This window comes from Nyctibius grandis, chromosome 31 (assembly GCF_013368605.1).
Source record: "Nyctibius grandis isolate bNycGra1 chromosome 31, bNycGra1.pri, whole genome shotgun sequence".
Classification (NCBI taxonomy): domain Eukaryota; kingdom Metazoa; phylum Chordata; class Aves; order Nyctibiiformes; family Nyctibiidae; genus Nyctibius; species Nyctibius grandis.
Window position 1 is genome coordinate 2,474,466 of NC_090688.1, and position 20,861 is coordinate 2,495,326.

The window sequence follows — 20,861 nt, forward strand, 5'->3', positions numbered from 1 at the left end:
CAGCTTCATTTGAGGTGGCATCAGCTGCCTCTCGTGTCACTGCCCCAGCACCGAGCGCCCTCGTCCCTCTGCCCCTCCGAGGGCTGCAGGGCACAGCTGGGCCCCACAACCATCTCCTCGCAGAGAAGGGATCAGATGCTCGGTACGTTTCAAGCAGGTAACACCCTTCCTGGGCTGGTGGGTGCAGCTGCCCTGACACATGATTCAAGTGTATTTAATACTTACATAAAAAAAGGGACAATGTTGAAGGGTATAAAAAAAAGCCGGTAGGAAAAGCGGCACAGAGGAGTGTCTGACAGACGAGGAACAGTCTGGGTCAGGTGAGGAGAGGCTCCACCTTCATCTTCTTCACTGTCGTTGGCCCCGTGTCCGGGCTGGGACACTCCTGCTTCAGACTGTCACGGCGTTCCACCACCAGTGTGGTCCCGAGGTCGGGGCACAGCCCACCCGTGCCGTTGTGCTGGGCGAGGGGCTCCTCCTTCAGCAGCCCGCGAGCCCCAGGGTCAAATCTGAAGAGCTGTTCGGGCTCGGTGAGCTCAGCGCTTTCCACCACCACCGGCCCCGTCCACTCCGGGACCTCCAGCCCCAAATGCTTCATCAGCTTTGTCATGACATCATCGACATAGGCGTGGATGCGCAGGTCGGCCTGTCTGTCCTGGGGCAAGCGAGGGCAAGCAGGGCGTTAGGGGACAAACACAGCGTGCGAGGACAAATGTCCCCTCCCAGGGAGCGCGCGGGGACAGAGCCTGGGTGATGGCTCAGCGGGGCTCTTGTCCCCGAGACATCATCCCTGGTGGAACAGGGACTGAGACCCTGACCCCACCTGGCACCGCTCCCCGGTGACACCGCGGACTGACAGGGCTCTATCAGGGCGTGGGCAGGCAATCCCCACCTCGAAACACAGCCCAGACACGGGGACAGGGATGCAAAGCCAGGCTAGCGAGCCCAGGACAGGGTGGGACAGGGATGAGGGAGCTCTAATGACATCCCAGAAACCCCCCAGCGCTGGTTATTCGAAAGACTTTGGACAATTAGGGCACTAAAACCAGGGGTGAACACGAACCGAGCTCCTCTGCCCCGTGGCGTGGGTTACGTGCGTGCAGCTGTTTTGCCAGACTGTAACTCACTGGAGGTTACATCAGGCTTCGGGCTGAGTTTTTACTCTGCTCTGAAGATTTACCTTCCATTTCTAGGTGTTTATCAGGAGTCACAGGCTTAAGCCCCCCAACAAGGGAAGCTCAGCCTGTTCGCTCGCTAAGTGAGGCCACTCTTCTATCCGAGAGGGGACAACACGTGGGGACTAAGCTGTGATGGGGCTGAAACGACTGACACGAGGGAAAGGAGCAGCGCAGAGCAGCGAGGACGCTCTCACTCACGTGCTTGGTTGCTTGTAGGTTGACTATGACCAGCTTCCCTCCTCTCTTCTTCGTGATCAGCGGGAGGTTGCCACTGGGTTTGATCTGCAGAGAGGTCCCCAGAGTGACGGAGAGATCAGCTTTCCTGCAGGGAGGAGACAAAAAACATCCAGGGCAGAGAAAAAGCTGCAGCTGTTTGCAGGCTGCTTCTCCGACCTTGCTCCAGCGTGGACTCTCCCAAGCTTCCCAGGCAGGAAGCAAAGCCGTGGCCAGAATTTGCAGTGGTTTCTCTCGGCCACTTTCTGGGGAGAGGGCTGGGTGTTGCTGTGGGTACAGCCTCAGGGCTGCGAGGCACAAAACCCGACCAACATAGCCAGGCAGGGCCAGCCCAAGGGCCGCCGCGGTGCGGGCAGAGGATGGGGAGCCTGGGCAGCCTCACAGGGCACCACGGGCCGCAGGCGTCGGCAGCTACCACGGCGTGAAGAACCCGAGCACGGTACCTGCAGGCTTCATCCGCCAGCGTGAGGTCGCGGTCGGGCAGGGAATCTTCCCAGTCCAGAATGGTGTCTCTTAACTTCCCCCTAGAAAACACACAGAGGGACCGTGGTTTCCCCCTTCCAGGCAGGAACAGGCAGCAGAGCTGCCCTGGGAGAGGGCACAGCGACCCAGATCCTGTCGCTCTGCTGTGTGGGCTCTGCAGCCGGCCTGGATGAGCAAAGAAGCTGGGCTGGGCCTGGTGAGCCGGGGTGAGGAAGCACAAGCGGCATGTGGAGTGTGTCTGGATGCCAGATCACTCCAGGGTACCTCCAGCTGCGGAGCTGGAAACACGATCTATGCTGCCCTACCAAAGGCAAGCAGCACCGGGGCAGCGCGGGGGCCGTATCCTGCTGGAGGGGAAGGGGCTTCCTCGAGCTGCCACCCACAGCAGGGCACTCTCCAGCACTGGGACATGCTCAGGTTATTGGCGTGGGGAGACTCCCTACCCTGAGGAGGATGGGACTCCTTGGAGACGTGGGTGCTGGCTTCCTATCTGGGCCTTTGGAGATCTCCTACACCTTTCTGCTTCTTCACCTGAACTGGAGGGACTGTCGGCCCAGCCCTGCAAAGCCTGCGCACCAGAGCCACTCGCTCGGGTGGACGGGTCCCCGCCACCCCCCGTCCCCTCGGGACCCCCCCTCCAGCACCCCAGCAGATGTACCTGCAGGCCCGCAGCCCCCGGGCTTTGGTGACGCTGCACAGCCTGCCCGTCGGCTTCAGCCCCATGCTGCCCACAACGGCGTCCCGCACGTACTGCCTGCGGGAGAGACGGCGCCGTTCAGGGCCAGGCACGCGGGGAGGTGGCACCCGCTGTGAAATGCCCCCTCCCTGATACGGCACAGCTCACACCACAGACCCTGCCCCGGAGGAAGCAGAAGCTCAGAGCCACAAGCAGTGACAGGAGCAGCTCAGTCCTTCATCCACCTCTGCCTGCGTCTCTGACCAACAGCCCCAGAGGTCTGCCACAAACCGGGATGGAAAACCCAGCTTGTAGCAGCCTCCTCTCCTCTCTCCCCTGGCAGGCACAGACCTGGCTGCAGGCAGCCCTGCCGGCACGTCTGCCTTGCCACCAGGAGCAGGATTTGCCAAGGGCCTCCCAGGCAACGCAGAGTTCCCAGAACGTTCCTTTCCCATCATTTGACAGCGTTTAGGATTCAGAAGGACAGATCTGGCCGTGACCCCTAGAGATCTGCCAGGCAGACAGCCCTGTGGTACGTGCAGGGCCTCCATCGTTCCCCGAGGACACTAACGAAGTCCCCACCCCACTGACGCCCTCCCCGCTCTCAGGGCTCACGTACTTGCCGCATTTCACGCACTCTTCCACAAACATGTTCCCGTGGAGCTCAGCCAACTTGTCCCTGCGGGAGAAATGACAGAGGTGAGCTGGGGAAGGGCTGGAGAGCCCTGGGGCAACAGGGACAGCTGCCCAAACCCCCCTCCTCACCGGGGACCCTGTACCTCAAGGGCTTCCCCAGATCAGACCTGCCAGGTGACGTGGGGTGGCAGGGACCCTCTGCCACGGCCTGGGGACAGTGCCCCAGCACAGCGGCAGCACTGAGGGGAATGATATTAGTTACAGACAGATATAGCTGTGTCAGAGCAAGGCACCGGGGGCAGGCAGGCTCTGGGTGCCGCAGAAAGACCTGGCCTTGCTGCAGGGAGGCAGCTGGCCCAGCAGAGAAGACCGTTGGTCCAGCCACCGAGCGTGGGGACTTCCCTGTGCCAAGCGTGGCCATCACACGCAGGGCAAGCAGGCGCTGGCAAAACTACAGCACGCTGAGCACTGCTTTGTGCATTTAACACAAGAAATACCCTTCAAAGGGAGTTTGGGCAGAGCTGGCCCTCTCGTGGGGCAGGAGAGACCCAGAGGACACGCTCAGATCCTGGAGAGAGGCCTCCTGTGCCACGGATTCCTCTCCATCGTAGAAGAACTACGCTATGGCCACCGCCGCTGGCACTAAGGGGATGGACAGCGTGTCCAGGCTTTTTAATTTTCAGTGCTTCCATCTGCAGCACCAGTTCGAGCCCCTGTTCTGATCCAGCCTCAAATCTTCTCCGCTCCCGGTAGTAACCTGGATCTTTGCTTTTCCCAGCACTCAGTGCTCCCCTCTGGCCTTGCACAGTTCCAGCCCTTTGCCATTTGTTTTGACTAAAACTCCCCTCGAGCTCAGCGCGAGCCTCAAAGCGCAGAAGCTAAAGGAAAACAAGGCCACACTCTCCCTGTGTTCCTACAGGCCCCACGGCGACTGGGAACCTCCTCCGGGGTGGATGGAGACAGGATTGACTTGATTTCCCCCATTTTGGCCCCAGTTCAGCGGCGCTTACTTAAGCACAGGCTTCATTTGGGCGGAAGAGCTGTGCTAAAGCAGAGCGGGAGCCGGTGGCACTAGGCTGCAGGCAGCACAGCCGAGTTCTGGTGATGATTTCCTATTCTTTTTGCCCACGGTTGTTTAGTTTAAAAAGGCAAACGTGGTGCTAGGAGCAGGAACTGGGACTCAGGTCTTTTAATAATGGGAAATACTCCCTGGAGGCAGCTCTCTGCTCAGCCAGTGATGGCTGAAGACGTTTGTGAGATGCATCTTCAAGGTCCCATTTATGCTCGTTCTCATCCCAACTCCCTTCATTTCTTTTCTTACTTGAATTCAGCTGCTCTCCCCTTTCCTTTCCAGGCAGCTCTAGTTTGCCTCACAAGACAATCACTCGCTGGACTTAAGTGCTGGAAATGGGTTTTATAACAGGCTGAAGTTTCTCGAAGGGAAAAGGGCCTGTTGCCGCCAGCGCTAATGGAAAGGCAGGTTCCTTTGAGGACATCTTTGAAACAGGCACTGTGCTGCTAAACACGCTCCAGTCCCCACCCACGCAGGGAGCGGAGATCTCGCACCCTCCGCTCCCACACGCCGCAGCTCCCCGCAGAGGGAACCCGGCTACGCAGGATCCCTGACCTCAGAGCGCGGCCGGTAAGTCAGACCAGCTCCAACCGCGGGACTCTCTCTCTCTCTGTCTTGCTGTCCTTGCAATTTCGCAAATTTATTGAGAGGCAAAATACTTTCTAAGGCTATCTTGGGCCCAGCCATGGTTTCATCACTGGGGTATTTATTTTCCCTCAAGAAATTCAATTTAAGCAAACTGTAAAAGAGCACAAGCTCCAGCGCTCTGAGACAGCTCAGGGAACGCTGGTTAAACGGGGCGACACACGTCTCTGCGAGCGGCAGGAGCAGTTTCAGGTGCTCTCGGTTTCAGCAGGAGCAGTTTCAGATGCTCTCGTCCTCCCTCCTGTCCCTTCACCCCTCTGGATGGGCACAGAGGCAGCAGAAAGGACCGTGTGCCCTGAGTGCAGCTCTGAGCCCAGTTCCCACGAGCACATGCCCTAATTGAAGCTGACGTCTCGCTCCCTGGGCCACGATCACCCAGGCAGCCACGCACTGCAGCCGGGCTGCTCACAGCGGCACCGACAGCTACAGCCCCTCAGCTGATGGCTGGTAACACGTGACGGTTCAACACCACAAACTGTTCATTTCTCTTGTGAACAAACACCTTCTGGGTGTACTTCTAGAGAGCATCAACTGCGGCTGACTTCATCGCCCTCTGAATTATTGCCATAACCTCTCTGCTCTAAATTCAAGTTGGTTTATGTACCCCTTCCCACACCAGCGCATCCCAGTTTCTGCTCTCCCAGTACCAGCAGGCAGACAGCTTCCAAGCCAGCCTCAGAAATCAAGCCCCAGCATCAAGGCCACGCTAATCAAGAACAGCCACGTGGCAGCGGCTGGGACAGGTACAAGGGACCCGGAGACGAGGCGGGAGAGGCAGTACCGTGGGAATCCTGAACGCACGTGAAGGCCGTCCACATTCTGGCTGACCAGGAATTTCAGGATGCCAACTCTCTGCAGCCCCAGCAGCGCCATGTGAGTCTTGGAGGGTCTGGCATTCTCAAAGGTAGTGTCGAATTTTGGGGAGAGCCCCTTCTCTTCCATAGTCCAGACGCCATTGGGCCCCCTGCAGCAATGGGGACAGAAAGAGCAAGAATTCAGAGCTCAGGCTCTAAGATGATGGTTGTAAATGCACCACGAGCCTTGTCAAGGGAGGATGAGCAAGGCTCTGCTAACTGAAGGCTGTGGATCACCAGAGATTTTTGTCGTTGACGCAAGCAGAGCGTGCGTAGGGCTTCTGTGGGTACGGCTTAACGGCAAAGGGGTGTGCAAGAGGGAAAGGGGATTTTCGCCTGGATGCAGGACCAGACAGGAGGGACGGAGTAGGTCTGGCTGCGGTAGCAGGGAGCACAATCCAGGCTTTACGAGCTGTGCCATCCTCCTGCCCCCTCGCCTGCTGTCCACAGCCCTTACCTGAAGTCAGGAATCCCCGAGGCGGTGCTGATTCCGGCCCCCGTGTGAAACACCACATTGGAGGAACTCCTGATCAAGTCTGCCAGCTCCTGCACCTTCCTCTCCAGCTCCTCCGGCGGGTCAAAAATCTGAGCAGAAGAGACAAACCACCATGGGAATGGAGAGATGCAGGGATAGATCCTACATGCCTCCCAGCACAAAGACCCAGTAAACCACAATTAATTCTTATCAATGAAAGGAAAGGAGATTTTGCATTCATTAACGATAAAAGCATTTAATTGGAGAGAAACAGCGTTGTATAAACCACCTCCACACAGGTAAGGGCTTAAAACACCTAACGCAGACAAGGGTATTTATTGCTCTGACAGGCAGCTGATACCCCGAGGAGTGGCTGGATTCCAGGGCCCTGCCGAGCAGCGGGAGGACCGGAGCAAACCTGGTGCCACCCCACGTGCGCTCAACTCCAGCTGTCACCAGCACAGCCACCAGCTCTGTGGACAGGACAGATCCTCGGCGAGCAGAGCGGGAAGCCGTGGAGGTGGGGGACGCGGGGATGCTGCGGCTGGACAGGACTGTGTGTGCACCCGGCTTTCTGGCACAGGCACAGGGTTTAATTTCTGTGAGATGCTTCTCCAGCCCAGGTCTCCTAGGGACAGGACTGAGGGTGTCCCTGTCCCCTGTGTGTCCCTGTCCCCTCATGCCAAAACCTGTTTTAAGCTCCCCGAGTACTGCTGGGGGCGTGGGGCTGGGATCACCCCCATGGTCCTTGGGCCAGGCCTCTTGCACCCACCCCCTGGGGATCCCCGGTGGGGAATACAATGGGTCCCGGGGGACACAAACAAAGGGGAGTGTGCTGGGCCTGGGGGACAACAACGAGGACAAGGAGGGAGCCATAGGGTGGGCCTGGGGGGGACACGGAGGAAGCCATGGGGCTGAAGGGACAAGGAGGGAGCCCTGGGGCTGGGGGGGACATGGAGGGGCACATGGAGGGAACCATGGGGCTGAAGGGACACGGAGGGAGCCCTGGGGCTGGGGGGGACAAGAAGGGAGCCCTGGGGCGGGCCTGGGGACACCCCAAGGGGTCCCCGGTGCCGGCTCCCCGCGGCACACAGCCCTAGGGCCGAGGGCCCGGTTGCCACGGAAACCCGCCGGGCCGGAGCAGGCCCCGCCGCGCCGCGCTCACCTCGGGGAGGCCGCACTTGCCCTTGTCCGAGTACGGCGAGAGCCCGGCCGCGTAGTTCACCGCCATGGCCCGGCCCGACCGCCGGAGCGCGCATTGTTGCCGGCCCCGCGGGCGGGCGGAAGCGCGCGGGGAGGCGGCGGCGGGCGGGGCGCGCGGGCGGGCACCGCCCCGGGGAGGCGCCGCCGCCGCCATCTTTGTGCCGGGCGAGAAGGGCTGGCAGGATGGGGGGGTGGCTGCCCTCAGCCTGCCGGGCCTGCATTGGCCCCCGGCCCGGGCTGGAGTGGGGGGGAGCAGGGCAGGGGGGAAGGGTATGGGGTGCCAGTAAGGCCAGGAGGTGCTAGGCCAGGGCTGTGGGTGCCAGACAAGGGTATGGGGTGCCAGGAGGTGCCAGGGAAGGGCAAGGGTATGGGATGCCAGGGAAGGGCAGGAGATGCTGGCGAGTGTATGGGGTGCCAGGGAAGGGCAGTGGGTGTCAGGCAAGCGTATGGGGTGCTGACAAAGGTATGGGGTGCCAGGGAAGGACAAGGGGTGCTGGCGGGTGTATGGGGTGCCAGGGAAGGGTATGGGGTGCCAGGGAAGGGCAAGGGGTGCTGGCAAGAGTATGGGATGCTGGGAAGAGCAGGAGGTGCTGGTAAGGGTATGGGTGCCAGGAAAGGGCATGAGGTGCTGGTAAGGGCATGGGGTGCCAGCTGGCCAGGGCCAGCCATGCCCCACACTACCTGCAGCCCCAAGAGGGGGGCTCCCAAGAGGGCCAAGGAGCCCGACCTTGCTGCCCTCAGACCCCCAGATCCCACTCTGAGCCTCCCCCTGCTGTGCCATGTCCCTGCCGTGCCATGTCCCCTCACCTCCCTGTCCCTGGGCATTTCAGGGGTGCAGGCAGACCCCCTCCCCAAACAGGGCTTGTCCCCCCAGATCCTCCCCCCCCGGCTGCCCAGTGCTGCCAGCTGTAACCGCAGCCGGAGCAGGGCTGTAACCCAACTCCCTCGTCTCTGGTCCCCCCCTCTCCGGGCGCTGCGGCTGGTGGGGAGACGGCGAGGACGGGGCTCTGGGAGCAGCAGGTCTGGGGGTGGCTGAGCCGATATCAGTGAGGGAGAGACCCTCGAGCACGGCTGTCCCCCGTCCAGGTGCCACGGGGCTGAGGCTGGCGCCGCCATGAAGAGCCTGAAGGCCAAGTTCAAGAAGGCAGACGTGAGTGCCATCCCCAGGGGCATGGGGACACGGGGACTTGGCCCGGGATGTCCACAGGGACATGGGGACCTGCCCTGGGATGTCCAAAGTTTCACAGGGACGTAAGGACATAGGGATCTTCCCCAGTGTCATAGGGACATGGTGACCTGCCCTGGGACACGGGGTGGCTGCTCACCATAGGGACAGCAGCCCCATGGAGGCTGGCACTGCCGCCCTGGCCGGTGGGATTGAGCTCCCAGTGTACGCAAGGGTGCTCCCAGGGCCGTTGCTGGGACCAGGGCACCAGGGCAGAGCGAAGGAAAAAAGGCAGCAGCAGGGAGAGGGAAGTGGGTCCCAGGTCCCCTCCCTGTCCCCTCCCTGGGGACGGCTGCCAGCTTTCCAGCCGCCACAGCCAGTGAAACCAGCATGTTGATGCTCCTCAATTATTCAGTTCCAGCCTGGCACGGTGCCACAGGCTCTTGCCATCCTCCACACCGGGCAGAGGGTGACCGTGCTGTCCCCAGTGCCCATGGCATGGGGGACACATGGTTGGGGACACATAGACAGAGGTTGAAGCCCCCCATGTGGAGTCTGTGAGCCTGCCCTTCTTGGGTGCTCCGTGCCTCAGTTTCCCCACACTACCCTGGACACTTCTGTGAGTGGGGAGAGGCTCCTGCTGTCCTGCCTATCCTGACCCTTTGAATTTTGGGGTTCCCTCCTTGCTGGGAGGTTGCTGGACCCCTGAGATGCAGGCAGGGGGGTCCTGGCCCTCCCTTGGCCCCAGGGCTGGGGTGGGAGGTAAGGCTGTGCTCCCCCGGGGTGGGGCAGGGGGTCCCACGTCCCCCTCTTCAGGGAGCAGGACCTGGGTGGCAGGAGGATGCTCATCCCCTTGGTTTGGGGGTGCACTGCTGCCTCACCTTGAGCATGGGGTGGGAAAGCTGCCCCCCTTCCCCTGACCCCTCCCTCTTTAACTGGGACCAGTCTGGATGCTGGTCCCTGACTGGGACCTTGGTACCTGCTCCGCAGCAGCAATGCGGGGCTGCCTGGAGCTCTGGATGCTGAGGAGGGAGGGATGGAGGGAGGGAAGGAGGGATGGAGGGAGGGAAGGAGGGATGGAGGGAGGCGGATCCTGGCTCCCGCTGCGGCAGGACCCGGCCCCCGCCCGGGTAGCGATGCTGGCCCGAGCTGGGCTTTGGGGTGCACGGCCTGGAGCCCCAGCCTGCCCCGGCCCAGGCGGGGGGCGAGGGCTGCATGGCTGCCCGCCGCCTCCTGCTCCACACCATGAAGCAGATCTGCCTCTGTGCCGCTGCCTCCTTCACGGTATGTCCCTGTCCTCCATCTCCGGTCCCCTTCGGTCCCCTCCTCCGGGGTAAGACGTGTCACTCCCACCCCACCTGGACCCCCTCCATCCCCATCCCCATCCCAGGGCTCGGCTGCGTCCTCTCCAACCTGCTTTGTCCTTGCATGACAAGGGTGGTGGTGGGGGGGGGAATGGGCACCACCCTCCCAGTTTGCCCAGTAACCCTAGGAGACCGGGTCCCCTGGCCCTGCAGGGCTGGAGGGACTTGCAGGGGCACCAGGCGGGCACAGTGGCACAGGTCCCGTGCCTGGCACCGGGCACTGGGCTGGCGAGGGGCAGGATGGAAGCAGCTCCCGAAAGGTGACATCCATTTCCTGATGCCGCGGCCGCAGCGAGCTCCGGTTTGTCGTCAGGGGCTGCGGGGCGAACCCAGGGCTTCCCGTGCTGGTCCCGTCCCGCTGCGGGTCACTCCCTTGGGATGGGGACATGTGGGAGCACTGGCTCAGCAAGCCCCCCCATCCAGCCCCAGTCCTGTGCAGGATTGTGCCCTGTATATCCCAGGAAGGCTGGAGCCATCCCGGGGGACCTGATCTCGCTGCAGACTGTGCTCACCCTGACTTTGTCCCTTCCTCGTCGGGGAGCAAAGCAGGGCTGGGAACGTGCTCAGTGGGGCAGGGGTGGGGCTCAGGCACCCCATGGGTGCTGGCTGTGTTTAGCATTGGAGTCGTTGGGGTGGTGGGGGCAAATCCTGGGGCAGGGGCAGCCAGACAGTGTGGGCTCGCTCCCAAATCCTAGCTGGTCACAGCCTGGCCCATCCACAGCTAAACTGGGGCAGCTCTGTGAATCTCCTGGTCTGTGAGCTGCAAACTGGGAGTGGGGGGGCTGAAGGGGGTCCTCACCCCAGTCAGCTGTCCCAGCTAAACACTCTGTACCCGGGTGCCAGACACCACAGCACCCAGGAGAGGGGTTGGCCCAGAGGTGGCCACCCCAAGGGGCAGGGATGGGTGGAGGATAGCAGGGATGGGGACAAGGACAGGCACCCAGCACCCTGCCTGTCCCTGGGGACAGCATACCCGTCACAGCCTCCTCGGCTTCGTTGCAGAGCCAAGACTGGACCAAGAATGACGAGAAGCTCCTGCAAGCTGTGGACTACAACGATGCCGGGAGGGTGACGTCTCTCCTCGTCCGCAAGGGCCTGGTCCCCACCAAGCTGGACTCAGAGGGCAAATCTGCGTAAGTGCTGGCCCATGACCCCGGGACACCGGGGACACAGCGCTGGGGACAAGACTGGGGACCAGGGACATGAGTCCGATAGCCCCTGGTCTTGCTGCAGGTTCCACCTGGCCGCCATGAGGGGGAACGTGGACTGCCTCGAAGCGATGCTGGCTCACGGTGTGGATGCCATGACCAAGGACAGCTCGGGTGAGGGCATGGCCACCACGTGCCCCTGGCTAACGCCGTGGACCAGCCGGGGCCACTGGCGCTCCCTGGTTGTTCCCACTCTGCTGGCAGGTGTTGAGGCTGAGGGGACAGGGGTGACAGCCACGCCTTTGGGGGCTGTAAATGATCCCAGCTTCCTATGGGGACACCAGTGGTGCTCCTGGGGATGTCCCGTTCCCATTCAGCCCCAGTCCAGCAGATCCTCCTGTGTGCCCATCCATCTGTCTGTCACCCAACCTGTCCCCTCTGCCGCAGACCCACTGTCTGTCCTCTGACCCGTCCGTCTGTCCCTCTCCCCAGGTCACACCGCCCTGCACCTGGCATCCAAGCACGGCCACCCCCAGTGCGTCAGCAAGCTGCTGCAGGTACTGGGGCTGGGAGCACGGTGCTGCGAGGGAGGGAGGGTGCTGTGCCAGCGAGGTCTCCTCTCTGCCCTTGAACTCCCTTTCCTCACCAGTGGTGTCGGTTGGCATAGTGGCTCCTGGCACTGTGTCGTGCTGCCCGGCACCTGCTTGGCCCTCTGCCATGCCATGGAGCCACGTCCACTGGAGCAGTCTGTCTGTCTGTCCCCTGTCCTCCTGTAACCCAGGCTCTCTCCCTCAGGCCTCCTGCCCTGTGGACGTGGCCGATGGCAGCGGCCGAACAGCGCTGCACCACGCAGGTGAGTGGGGACAGTGCCAGCCTTGTCCTGCTCGTGTCCCTGTGGGAGGCAGCGTGCTCAGCCTCCATCCATCCTTCTCCCCAGCTGTCAGCGGCTGCATCTCGTGCTCCGAGATCCTCTGTGATTTCAAGGCTCCCTTGAACATCAAGGACAAGGTGAGATCCCTCTGCTCCTCGCCCTGCAATGCTGTGCAGAGCAGCAAGGGGCCAGGCTGGGGCTGCCTCTGAAATGCAGCAGCTTCTGGAGTGGAACAGAGCTGCGGGCAGTACCTGGGGTGAAAACACACCACCAAGTGGGACATGGAAGTCCGGGAGATAACAGGAGTGGGGTGTCCCGTGGGGGGATCTGAGCCTCAACTGCACAGCCTCACCCAACCCGACCTTGCCCAGGATGGCTGCACGCCGCTGATCCTTGCTGCCAAGATGAGCCACTCGGAGCTGTGCCGGTACCTGCTGCACCGTGGCGCAGCCGTCAACAGCCGGGACCTGCAGGGGAGGTGAGTCTGCACTGGGGGGGACTGGGGGTGGATGGGGAGATGGAGGGAATGGCCCCTCCATCACCTCTCCTCTCCCCGCTCTGCTCAGGACAGCCTTGATGCTGGCCTGTGAGAACGGCGGCGTGGAGACGGTGGAGGTGCTCCTCAACGCCGGTGCCCGGGTGGCCGTGGTGGACTCAACAGGTCACGATGCCGCGCACTACAGCCTGGCCACGGGCAACGCTCTCATCCAGCACTTTCTGCAAGAGGCTGCTCAGCGCCGGTCCTGGGCCAGCGGTAAGGGAGCCGTGCTGCCGCCGTGCTCCTTGTCCGCAGGGCACGGACCCAGGGGGGGCTGTTTTCACCCCACAGGGATGTCTAACCCAAGGCTGGAAGAGGCTGAGCAGGGCTGGTGGGCACGTGCCCCCTTTTCCCACGCGCTGGGGGTGCCTTCGCCCATGCTGTCACCAGCCGAGGGCTGGGAGGTGGTGCTGAGCCTCGGTTGCCTGTCTCAGTGGTTTGCACATGCTTGCACACACGTGTTCACACATATCAGCCCGTGTGTTTGTACGTGTGTCTGCATGTGCACATCTGTGTGCATCTCCTCATGTCTGCACACGTGCGTGCATCCCTGCGTTTACATGTCCACGTGTATCCTCATGTCTGCGTGCATGCCCACATGTGCACGTGTGTGCGTGTACCCCAAGTGCCCACCCCTGTACGAGCCCATTCAGAGGTGCCCCTGCACCCACGCGGGCTCTGCCTGCTGCGCCCGCCCCTGCGATCACCTAAACCTCCCCAATTTCTCTTTCCTCCCGCTCTGCCCTGCAGAAGAGGAGTCAACTGAGCAGACGTCCCAGGTAAGGGCCCACTTCTCATCAGGGCTGGCCTGGCCCCAGCCCCTGGGTGGGGGTCCCCAGGAGCCCTGGGCCTCTCCAAGGTGGCGATAGCTCAGGAAGGAGGGAGGCCACTCTAGATGTGATGTCCCCTCTGCCCTGCTGTCTCTGCAGACATCTTCGCCCAGCCAGTCATCCGTCAGGGAGAAGAACAGCACCCCGAGGAAGAGGAAGGCCCCTCTGCCTCCCCTGGGCACCCCCAGCCAGGTGAGAGAGGGGTCCCCCTTAGCTCTCCCTTCTCCTTCTCTGTTTGGTGTCAAAAAGCACCCTGCACACCCTGGAACGCGCCCATGGGGACACGTGGTGCCCGGAGAGGCACCCCTGAGCCTGGCCGGGCTCAGCCTGCCACAGCCCCCCTGTGAGGATGGGCAGGAGGGGGCCGACAGCGGGGAGGGGGCTGGCAGTGGCCAGCACTGAGGCTTGGTGGCCACTCATCTGCAGGAGGACCGGGATGCCTACGAGGAGATTGTACGGCTGAGGCAGGAGCGGGCCCAGTTCTTGCAGAAGATCCGGGGCTTGGAGCAGCAGGAGAAGCAGAGACGGGAGGTACCAGCGAGGCGCAGGGTCACCGGGGAGATGCCACCGCGTCCCTCAGGAGTGGAGGGGACGGGAGGGATGGGGACAGCATTTATCCCTCCCTGTTTTCTCTGTGTCCTGCTAGCGGGCAGAGCTGGACGAGGGCTCCCTGCACTCCATGGAGAAGCAGGTGAGGCTGGTGAGGAGGTCATGGGTGGCCTCGGCTGTCCAAGGGGTCCCGGTGCTGGCGGTGCCATCAGGGCGAAGGGGACACCATGCCCATGTCCTGCCCCACAGATCCAAGAGCTGGAGGAGCAGCTGGCGGCGCGGGATGGTGAGAAGGAGCGGCTGGGCAAGGAGGTGGAGGCTCTGCGGAGCCGCTTGTCCTCACTGGAGGTACGTGTGGGTGGCAGCTGGCAGTGCCGGGGGCTGGGGCGCGCGGGGGCTGACGCCTGCCACTCTGCACCCCCAGAACGAGAAGGAGAACACGAGCTATGACATCGAGACGCTGCAGGATGAGGAGGGAGACCCGCTTGAGTTCCCAGGTAGGGCCCTGCCTGCCTCCCGAGGCCCCCGTGGGGCTGGGCAGCCCTTGGAGAGGTGGCACCCTGCAGCGGGGAGTGGGGACATGGGCGGGCATGGCACCGCAGTCCCTGCACCCCGCAGGGGCAGAGCTGCTGCTCTCCAAGAAGACGCTGAGCCCCTCGGCTGAGGAGCTGGTGGCCACGCTGCAGGGGCAGGTGCAGTCCCTCACCGTGCAGAACAAGGAGCTGAGGGAGAAAATACAGGCAAGTCCCCGTCTGTCTGTCCCTCCTCACCTCTGTCCCCTGGTGTCCTCACCCACCGTCCCCTCGGCAGGTGCTGGAGAACTACGAGCGGGACGAGAGCAACCCGCCCACCCCGGGGGACTTCGTGCCCGCCAGCCTCTACCACGCTCTCCAACGCGAGCTGGAGCGGTTGCGGGCGCAGCGCCTGGAGCCGCCGCAGGGCACGGATGGGCAGCCCGAGGGGCAGAGCGGGGCCCCGGGGCAAATCGTGGAGGGGAGCACGGCGCAGCGGCTCGCCGAGGAGCCGGCCTGGACCTGGGGCGAGTGCAAGGCGGTGCTGGGCGAGCTGCGGGCGCCGCACACGCAGACCTCCTCCTCCTCCGCCACAGAGCGGGAGGTGGGTGCTGAGCTGGCGGAGGCCCGGGCAGCCCTGCGGCAGGCGCAGGCGGCGCTGGAGGAGCGGGAGCAGCGGGTGAAGGAGCTGCAGGCTCGTTTGGATGCCAGCGCGGAGGCCGCGGAGGCCACGGCCGCCCTGGGGGCTTCCCTGGAGGAGGCGTCGAGGGAGAAGGAGGCCTTGCTGGAGCGCTGCGGGCGGGCGGAGGCGGAGGCGGAGGCCCTGCGGCGGGAGCTCGAGGCCAAGGCGCGGGACTGGCGAGCGGCTGGCGGCCCCGAGCTGGAGCCGGGGGTGCTGGAGCGACGGGTGGCAGAGCTGGCGCGGCAGCACGAGGAGGTGACGGCCCAGCTGGGGCAGCTGCGGGAGACGCTGGGTCGCAGGGAAGCCGAGCTGGGCAACCTGCGGGAGCAGCTGGCGGCCCGGCCGGTGGGGCGGCAGGAGCACGAGGAGGCCCTGGCGCGGCTGCGGCGGGCGCAGGCGGAGGCCGAGGGCCGGGTGCCGCGGGAGGAGCACGCCCGGGCCACGGCGGCTCTGGAGGAGCAGGCGCAGGCGCTGCGGGAGCGAGCGGTGCGGCTGGAGGCGGCGGCGGAGGCCAAGGGGCGCGAGGCCGCGCGGTTGGAGGCCGAGCTGGCGGCGTCGGTGCCACGGGGAGAGCACGAGGCGGCGCAGGCAGGGCTGCGGGCCGAGGCGGTGGCGCTGGAGCAGCGGCTGGGCGAGCTGTCGCGGCGGCACGAGAAGACGTGCGAGGAGGTGTTCCGGGTGCAGCGGCAAGCGCTCTTCATGAAGAGCGAGCGGCAAGCGGCCGAGGATCGCCTGGCCGCCGCGCAGAAGCAGCTGGTGGAGGCGCAGAACGAGGCGCGGCGGCTGCGGGAGCTCCACGGCCACGCCGAGGACTCAGCCCGGCTGGTCAGGGACAGGGACAGGAAGGTAGGGGACCGGGAGAAGGTGGCGAGGGGCTCCTGGGAGGGGAGATGGTGGCTTGGGCGCTGCTCAGGTGAGCTGAGCTGGCCGGGTCGCAGGGGAGACGCGCTCGCAAACGTGCACACGCGTGTGCACAGATGTACACGCACACATGGATATATCACATACATGCACATAGAACCACAGAACCGTTTTGGTTGGAAAGGACCTTTAAGATCATTGAGTCCAACCATTAACCCAGCACTACCAAGGCCACCACTAACCCATGTCCCTAAGCATGTGCACACACAAGTGCACACGCTTGCACGCACCCACACACACACGCACGCTTGCACACGTAAGTGCAAACACGGACACACACACACACATGCGTCCCTGTGTGCAGACTTGCCGCTCTCCCGGCTTTTCCCCTTCTTTCCTCCCCAAGCCGAGACTGAAACTGGGGGCAGAAGGGCTGGGCTGGGGTAGGAAAGTCCTGGCTCTGCCCCTACCCGGGCGCGGGGCCACCCCGGGGTGGCAGTGGCCATGGGTGGTCCCCAGGGGAGTTGGGGCTCAGGGGTCCCAGGGTCCCCATAACCTCTGTGTGCTGTGCAGATCACCGAGCTCTCCAAGGAGGTCTTCAGGCTGAAGGAAGCCCTGAACGCCCTCCCTGAGTCCCGGGGGCCACCGCAGTCACCCCCCGCCACCACCGCGCTCCAGGCCAGGATCCGGGCACTGGAGGAGAAGCTGGCGGTGGGTAACGGGGGGTCTCGTGGCTGTCGCATGGTGGGTTTGGGGCCTCCGCAAGCCCCCAGCGCCGTGCTCAAACCCGCTCGCTCTCTTGCAGGAGACAGAAACGCGGCACAGCAAGGTGGTGACGCTGTACCGGAGCCACCTGCTCTACGCAGTGCAGGTAAACTGGGGACACTGGTATGGGGGACTGGGGCACCAGCCAGCCACACGTCGGTGCCCGCATGCACGTGGGAGGCAGTGAGGGGCTGGATCCAGGTGCCAACCCAGGGGTGCTCAGGCCACGCACAGAGAGTCCCTGATGTCCCCTCTGATGTCCCCACCACTGTCGCCTCCACCCCAGGGCCACATGGACGAGGACGTGCAGAGACTCCTGTGCCAGATCCTGAGGATGCAGCGGCTGCAGGAGCAGGGCAGATGAACCCCTGCCAGCACGGCAGTGCCGCAGGGGTCGGTGGCACAGCCGGTGACATGGCTGGGGTCCGGGCCGTGTCACTAGCACCCTTTGTGCCCCCCTTGGCCTCTCCAGGCAGCACCCTGTCTCTGGCACACGCACCCCCACCCTCACCCTGCCCTGGGGGCCTGTGCCAGCCCCCCCTGTGCCCCATGCGCCCCCACACAGCAGCAATAAAGTATTTATACTCACACCAAGGGGATGGCTCATGTTTGGGGGGACGAGGGTGGGCACGGGGTGCTGGGGGCTGTGGGGGAGCTGGGGACAGTAGGGGATTGGTGCCATCATCTCCTCCAGCCCCCATGGCCCCAGATGGGAGCGGGTGACCACGAAGGACGCGGGGTGGTGACGTGGGAAGGGTTGAAACCCCAAAACCGCTCTCCTGCGGGTCCGGGGCAGGCAGAGGCCCCGTGTGCGGGTGTCCCTGCGGAGCCACGCTGGGCGGCGGGTCCCCACTGGGGACGGCATTTCCTGCGCAAGGAAATGGGCTGAGGCCGGCTGGGGCTGCGGCTTCCCGCACCGGCCGTGACGGAGCCTCTGCTCCCAGATGCCTGGCCCTGCTGCGGTGAGCACGACGGGGGACAGGGCTCCCCGTGGGGCTGGGGGCACAGCTGGGTGTTGGAGACACTCCCACGTCCACCCCCTCCTCCTTCCTGGCAGCAGGATCCAGCCGCCGCGGCGAGAAACCATCCCCTGGCCCCAGGGTGTGCGGCAAGGCCAGAGGGGAAACTGAGGCACGGCACTGTGGGGTGGCCTGGAGTGGGGTTTGAACACTTGGCTTTAGCGCAGTGTCCCTGGACCACCTGGGGACCCGTGGCCATGGTGTCCCTGCTGTCCCCTGCCCTGGGGTTTGACTGTCCTGCCTGCCTGTCCCCAACAGGTCCCTGGAACCGGGCAGCTCCGCTGAGTGTCCCTGACATGAAGTGGCTTTGGGTGGTGGCTTTTGTGGCACCTGCCTGCACCGTTCCCTACAACGGCACGGCGGGCAGCACGGGGGACGGAGGTATGGGGACATGGGGACAGAGGTATGGGGGCATGTGGGACTGGGAAGGGAGGGACTGAGGCAGCTGGGATGGAGGTATGGGGGGAGCGGGGGGGACGGCAGGGCTGGGGACACAGGGATGGGGGCACAGGGGACTGGTGACAGAGGGACTAGGGGTCTGGTATGGAGATATGGGGGGATCTGGGGGGACTGGAGACAGCAGACTGGGCAGACTGGGAGAGCTGGGGATGGAGATGGAGGGAGCAGGGAAGGAAGTATAGGGGAAGGAAGGAAGCATCAAGGGGACTGGGGACACTGAGGGGACCGAGGACAGAATTACAGGGCATCTAAGGATAGAGGTATAGGGACAAGGGTGGGATTGGGGACATGGGGGGACTGGTGATGGAGGAATGGGGACACTGGGGGTCTGGGGACATGAGGGGACCAAGGACAGAGGCAGAGGGGCGGGGGACATTGGGGAGGGAAGGGCACTGGGGTGCTGGGGACAGAGTTGGGGGGCCCAGGGGGTCACAGACCCCTCCTGACCCAGCGTCACCCCCTACCACTCCCCGTCCCCACCGTGGCGTGTCCCCTTGACCCCCCCTGCTGGGGACCACAAGGGGATTGGGGGGGGTCACCCCCAGGGGTGCAGCCCATGCCCACCCCATGTCCCCCAGGCCGCTGTGCCCTGCAGCATGGCACCCTGGGCACCGAGGTGCTGCTGCGGTGCCCGGCAGCAGCGGGGGGGGCAGCTGAGTGGCGCCGGGGGGGGACCGTACTGGGGACGTATCCTGCACCGGGGCTGGCCCTCCCCAACGCCAGCCTGGCCGATGAGGGCCACTACAGCTGCCACCACCCTGGCACCGGCGAGACCTGGGCCACCGTCTGCCTGCGGCTGGGCTGTGAGTGACCCTGTCCCCCCCCGCTGCTGCCTGAGGGTCCCCTGGGGCAGCTGGCAGCGGGGTGACCACTGTCCCCTGCCCCAGACCCCCCTGTGCCACCTGCCATTGAGTGCTGGGCCATCAGCTACCCGCAGGCAGTGAACTGCTCCTGGGTCCTGGCCCCCGACCCGCTGCTGGACACTGACTTCGTGGCCACGTACAGGTCAGTGAGGGGGCCCCGAGCCCTGGCTGTGCCCCCCCCGTCCCTGTCACACGTGGGGCTGCAGGTAGGCCAGCCCATTGCTCACCCAGCACCCCCCTTCGCCCCCGCCCCAGGCACGGCGTTTGGGGTGCCGTGGAGAGGGGCGAGTGCGTGCACACGGGGCCGCGGAGCTGCTCCTTCGGGGACGTGCAGATGTTCTCCCTCACCCCCTACGAGGTGAACGTGACAGCCATGAACCCGCTGGGCGCTGCCTCCGGCCTCCTGCCCTTCCTCCTGGAGAGCATCAGTGAGTGCTGCTGGGACCCCCCAAACCCCTCACACTTAACCCCCCTCACCCCCCAGGCAGCGTGCCTGGGTCTAACCCAGCCCTGGGGCTTCCTTCAGGCCTTTCCCCTCTGCTTTGCTGCCCTACTTGGGATGCGGAAACATCCGTGTGATGATTTGCCGGGTCTCTGCAGCCCGGATCGCACAGCTCAGTCAACGGGGCTGGTGGACACGGTGTCACTGTCCCCAGCGGCTCTGTGCCCCCCAGTCAGCACCTCACACCTTCGCTGTCTCCCTGCTTTATTAGTAAAGCCGGACCCCCCCGAGGACCTGCGGGTCTCACCCATCCCCGGGGAGACCAAGAAGCTGCTGCTGGAGTGGAGCCCGCCGGGGTCCTGGCCCTTCCCAGAATATTTCCCGCTGAAATATCGCATCCGCTATGCCCAGGAGGAGAGCTCCATCACCAAAACGGTACTGGCCACCCCCCCCCCCTCCCACACGGGGTAAACTGAGGCACAGCTGAGGGATGAACCCCCGAGCAAGGCTGCGTCCTGGCCCCCCAGCCCATGAGTGCCCCTAACCCCGCTCCCCCCCTAGATTGGGCCGTATGAGCAGACATCTTACACCCTGACGGGAGTGCAACCCGGGACCCTCCACCACGTTCAAGTGGCCGCAAAGGACGTCACGGACTCGGGGGAGTTCAGCGCCTGGAGCGCGCCGGCCTCGGGGACGCCCTGGACGGAGCCATGACAGGCAGCGCCAGGCCAGCATCCCCTTCCCCATCCTGCTCCTCTCCCTTCTCCCACTGAGGGACCCCACCTGCCCCAGCCACTCTGTCCCCATATCCCCAGCAGTGTGGAGCCACCAGTTACTGGAAGGACCCACCAGAAACAGGCAATAAACCAGTTTGAGGCCCTGATCCCCATCCTGGTTTGTGATATTCTCCACCAAGCAACTCAGCTGCCCCTGGGGCCGGTGATTTTGCTGCCTGGGAGGCTGGACGGGGCCAGGCCGGCCCTGGTCGTGGGTAGAGCAGGGGTCACTGGCTGCGACTGGCCCCGATCACCTCAGCTGGTCCATATGGCCCGGATTGGGCCCTGTGGAGGGCCCAGAGCAGCCACTTTGCCCCTCCAAGGCCTGGGCTGGTCCCTATGGCCTCAGCTGTTCCTTAGGGCTCCCCTCAGGCCCCCATGGCCCCTCTCCACGGCCTGAGGGGGCCTCCAGGGCCCACACCGGCCTCCAGGGCCCGGCCCGCTGCCCCCGGAGACCTCCCGGGGCTCGACTCTCGCCCGCGGAACCTCCTTTCGAGTGGCCGCGGGCGGGCGGGCTATTGGCGGCAGCACAGCTCGTTGACGGACGGCAGAGACAGCCAG

General features: G+C 64.2%; 3 protein-coding genes across 4 annotated transcripts; 2 read left to right on the forward strand and 1 right to left on the reverse strand.

Moving 5' to 3' along the window:
• Positions 1-198: 198 nt before the first annotated feature.
• SIRT6 (sirtuin 6) lies at positions 199-7,525 on the reverse strand. The gene is made up of 8 exons (XM_068420654.1): positions 7,419-7,525; positions 6,236-6,363; positions 5,706-5,888; positions 3,191-3,250; positions 2,554-2,649; positions 1,856-1,936; positions 1,377-1,500; positions 199-655 (listed from the first exon to the last, which is right to left on the reverse strand). The coding sequence occupies exons 1-8, from the start codon at positions 7,482-7,484 to the stop codon at positions 317-319; spliced, it is 1,077 nt and encodes a 358-aa protein (XP_068276755.1). The 5' UTR covers positions 7,485-7,525; the 3' UTR covers positions 199-316.
• A 773-nt stretch (positions 7,526-8,298) lies between these two features.
• On the forward strand, positions 8,299-17,331 carry ANKRD24 (ankyrin repeat domain 24). 2 transcript variants are annotated; one of them, XM_068420540.1, is made up of 19 exons: positions 8,299-8,606; positions 10,988-11,118; positions 11,219-11,307; positions 11,626-11,690; positions 11,929-11,986; positions 12,071-12,141; positions 12,376-12,482; positions 12,571-12,758; positions 13,293-13,321; positions 13,472-13,564; positions 13,799-13,903; positions 14,019-14,063; positions 14,171-14,269; positions 14,346-14,418; positions 14,540-14,661; positions 14,732-15,961; positions 16,550-16,687; positions 16,782-16,847; positions 17,028-17,331. In XM_068420540.1, exons 1-19 carry the CDS (start codon positions 8,571-8,573, stop codon positions 17,103-17,105), a joined length of 2,823 nt encoding a protein of 940 aa, XP_068276641.1. In that variant the 5' UTR covers positions 8,299-8,570; the 3' UTR covers positions 17,106-17,331. The 2 variants fall into 2 exon arrangements, with proteins under 2 accessions (XP_068276641.1, XP_068276640.1); XM_068420539.1 differs by lacking the exon at positions 8,299-8,606 and adding an exon at positions 9,758-9,905.
• Positions 17,332-17,643: 312 nt separating this feature from the next.
• Positions 17,644-20,408, forward strand: EBI3 (Epstein-Barr virus induced 3). The gene is made up of 8 exons (XM_068420803.1): positions 17,644-17,703; positions 17,802-17,842; positions 18,019-18,141; positions 18,798-19,022; positions 19,107-19,224; positions 19,338-19,510; positions 19,796-19,959; positions 20,086-20,408. Exons 3-8 carry the CDS (start codon positions 18,057-18,059, stop codon positions 20,236-20,238), a joined length of 918 nt encoding a protein of 305 aa, XP_068276904.1. The 5' UTR covers positions 17,644-17,703; positions 17,802-17,842; positions 18,019-18,056; the 3' UTR covers positions 20,239-20,408.
• Positions 20,409-20,861: the final 453 nt, after the last annotated feature.

What these genes read in the sequence shown, in the direction of transcription:
- SIRT6 (XM_068420654.1), bottom strand. Translation starts at nt 7,484, where the DNA reads ATGGCGGTGAACTACGCGGCCGGGCTCTCGCCGTACTCGGACAAGGGC. An exon ending in GTGCGTTCAGGATTCCCACG is followed by an intron (nt 3,251 to 5,705) that starts GTACTGCCTCTC and finishes TTTCTCCCGCAG; the next exon opens with GGACAAGTTGGCTGAGCTCC. An exon ending in CTGGCGGATGAAGCCTGCAG is followed by an intron (nt 1,501 to 1,855) that starts GTACCGTGCTCG and finishes TCCTCCCTGCAG; the next exon opens with GAAAGCTGATCTCTCCGTCA.
- EBI3 (XM_068420803.1), top strand. Translation starts at nt 18,057, where the DNA reads ATGAAGTGGCTTTGGGTGGTGGCTTTTGTGGCACCTGCCTGCACCGTT. An exon ending in GGGCAGCACGGGGGACGGAG is followed by an intron (nt 18,142 to 18,797) that starts GTATGGGGACAT and finishes CATGTCCCCCAG; the next exon opens with GCCGCTGTGCCCTGCAGCAT. An exon ending in GACTTCGTGGCCACGTACAG is followed by an intron (nt 19,225 to 19,337) that starts GTCAGTGAGGGG and finishes CCCCCGCCCCAG; the next exon opens with GCACGGCGTTTGGGGTGCCG.
- ANKRD24 (XM_068420539.1), top strand. Translation starts at nt 9,837, where the DNA reads ATGGCTGCCCGCCGCCTCCTGCTCCACACCATGAAGCAGATCTGCCTC. An exon ending in CATGACCAAGGACAGCTCGG is followed by an intron (nt 11,308 to 11,625) that starts GTGAGGGCATGG and finishes CCCTCTCCCCAG; the next exon opens with GTCACACCGCCCTGCACCTG. An exon ending in TCAGGGACAGGGACAGGAAG is followed by an intron (nt 15,962 to 16,549) that starts GTAGGGGACCGG and finishes TGTGCTGTGCAG; the next exon opens with ATCACCGAGCTCTCCAAGGA.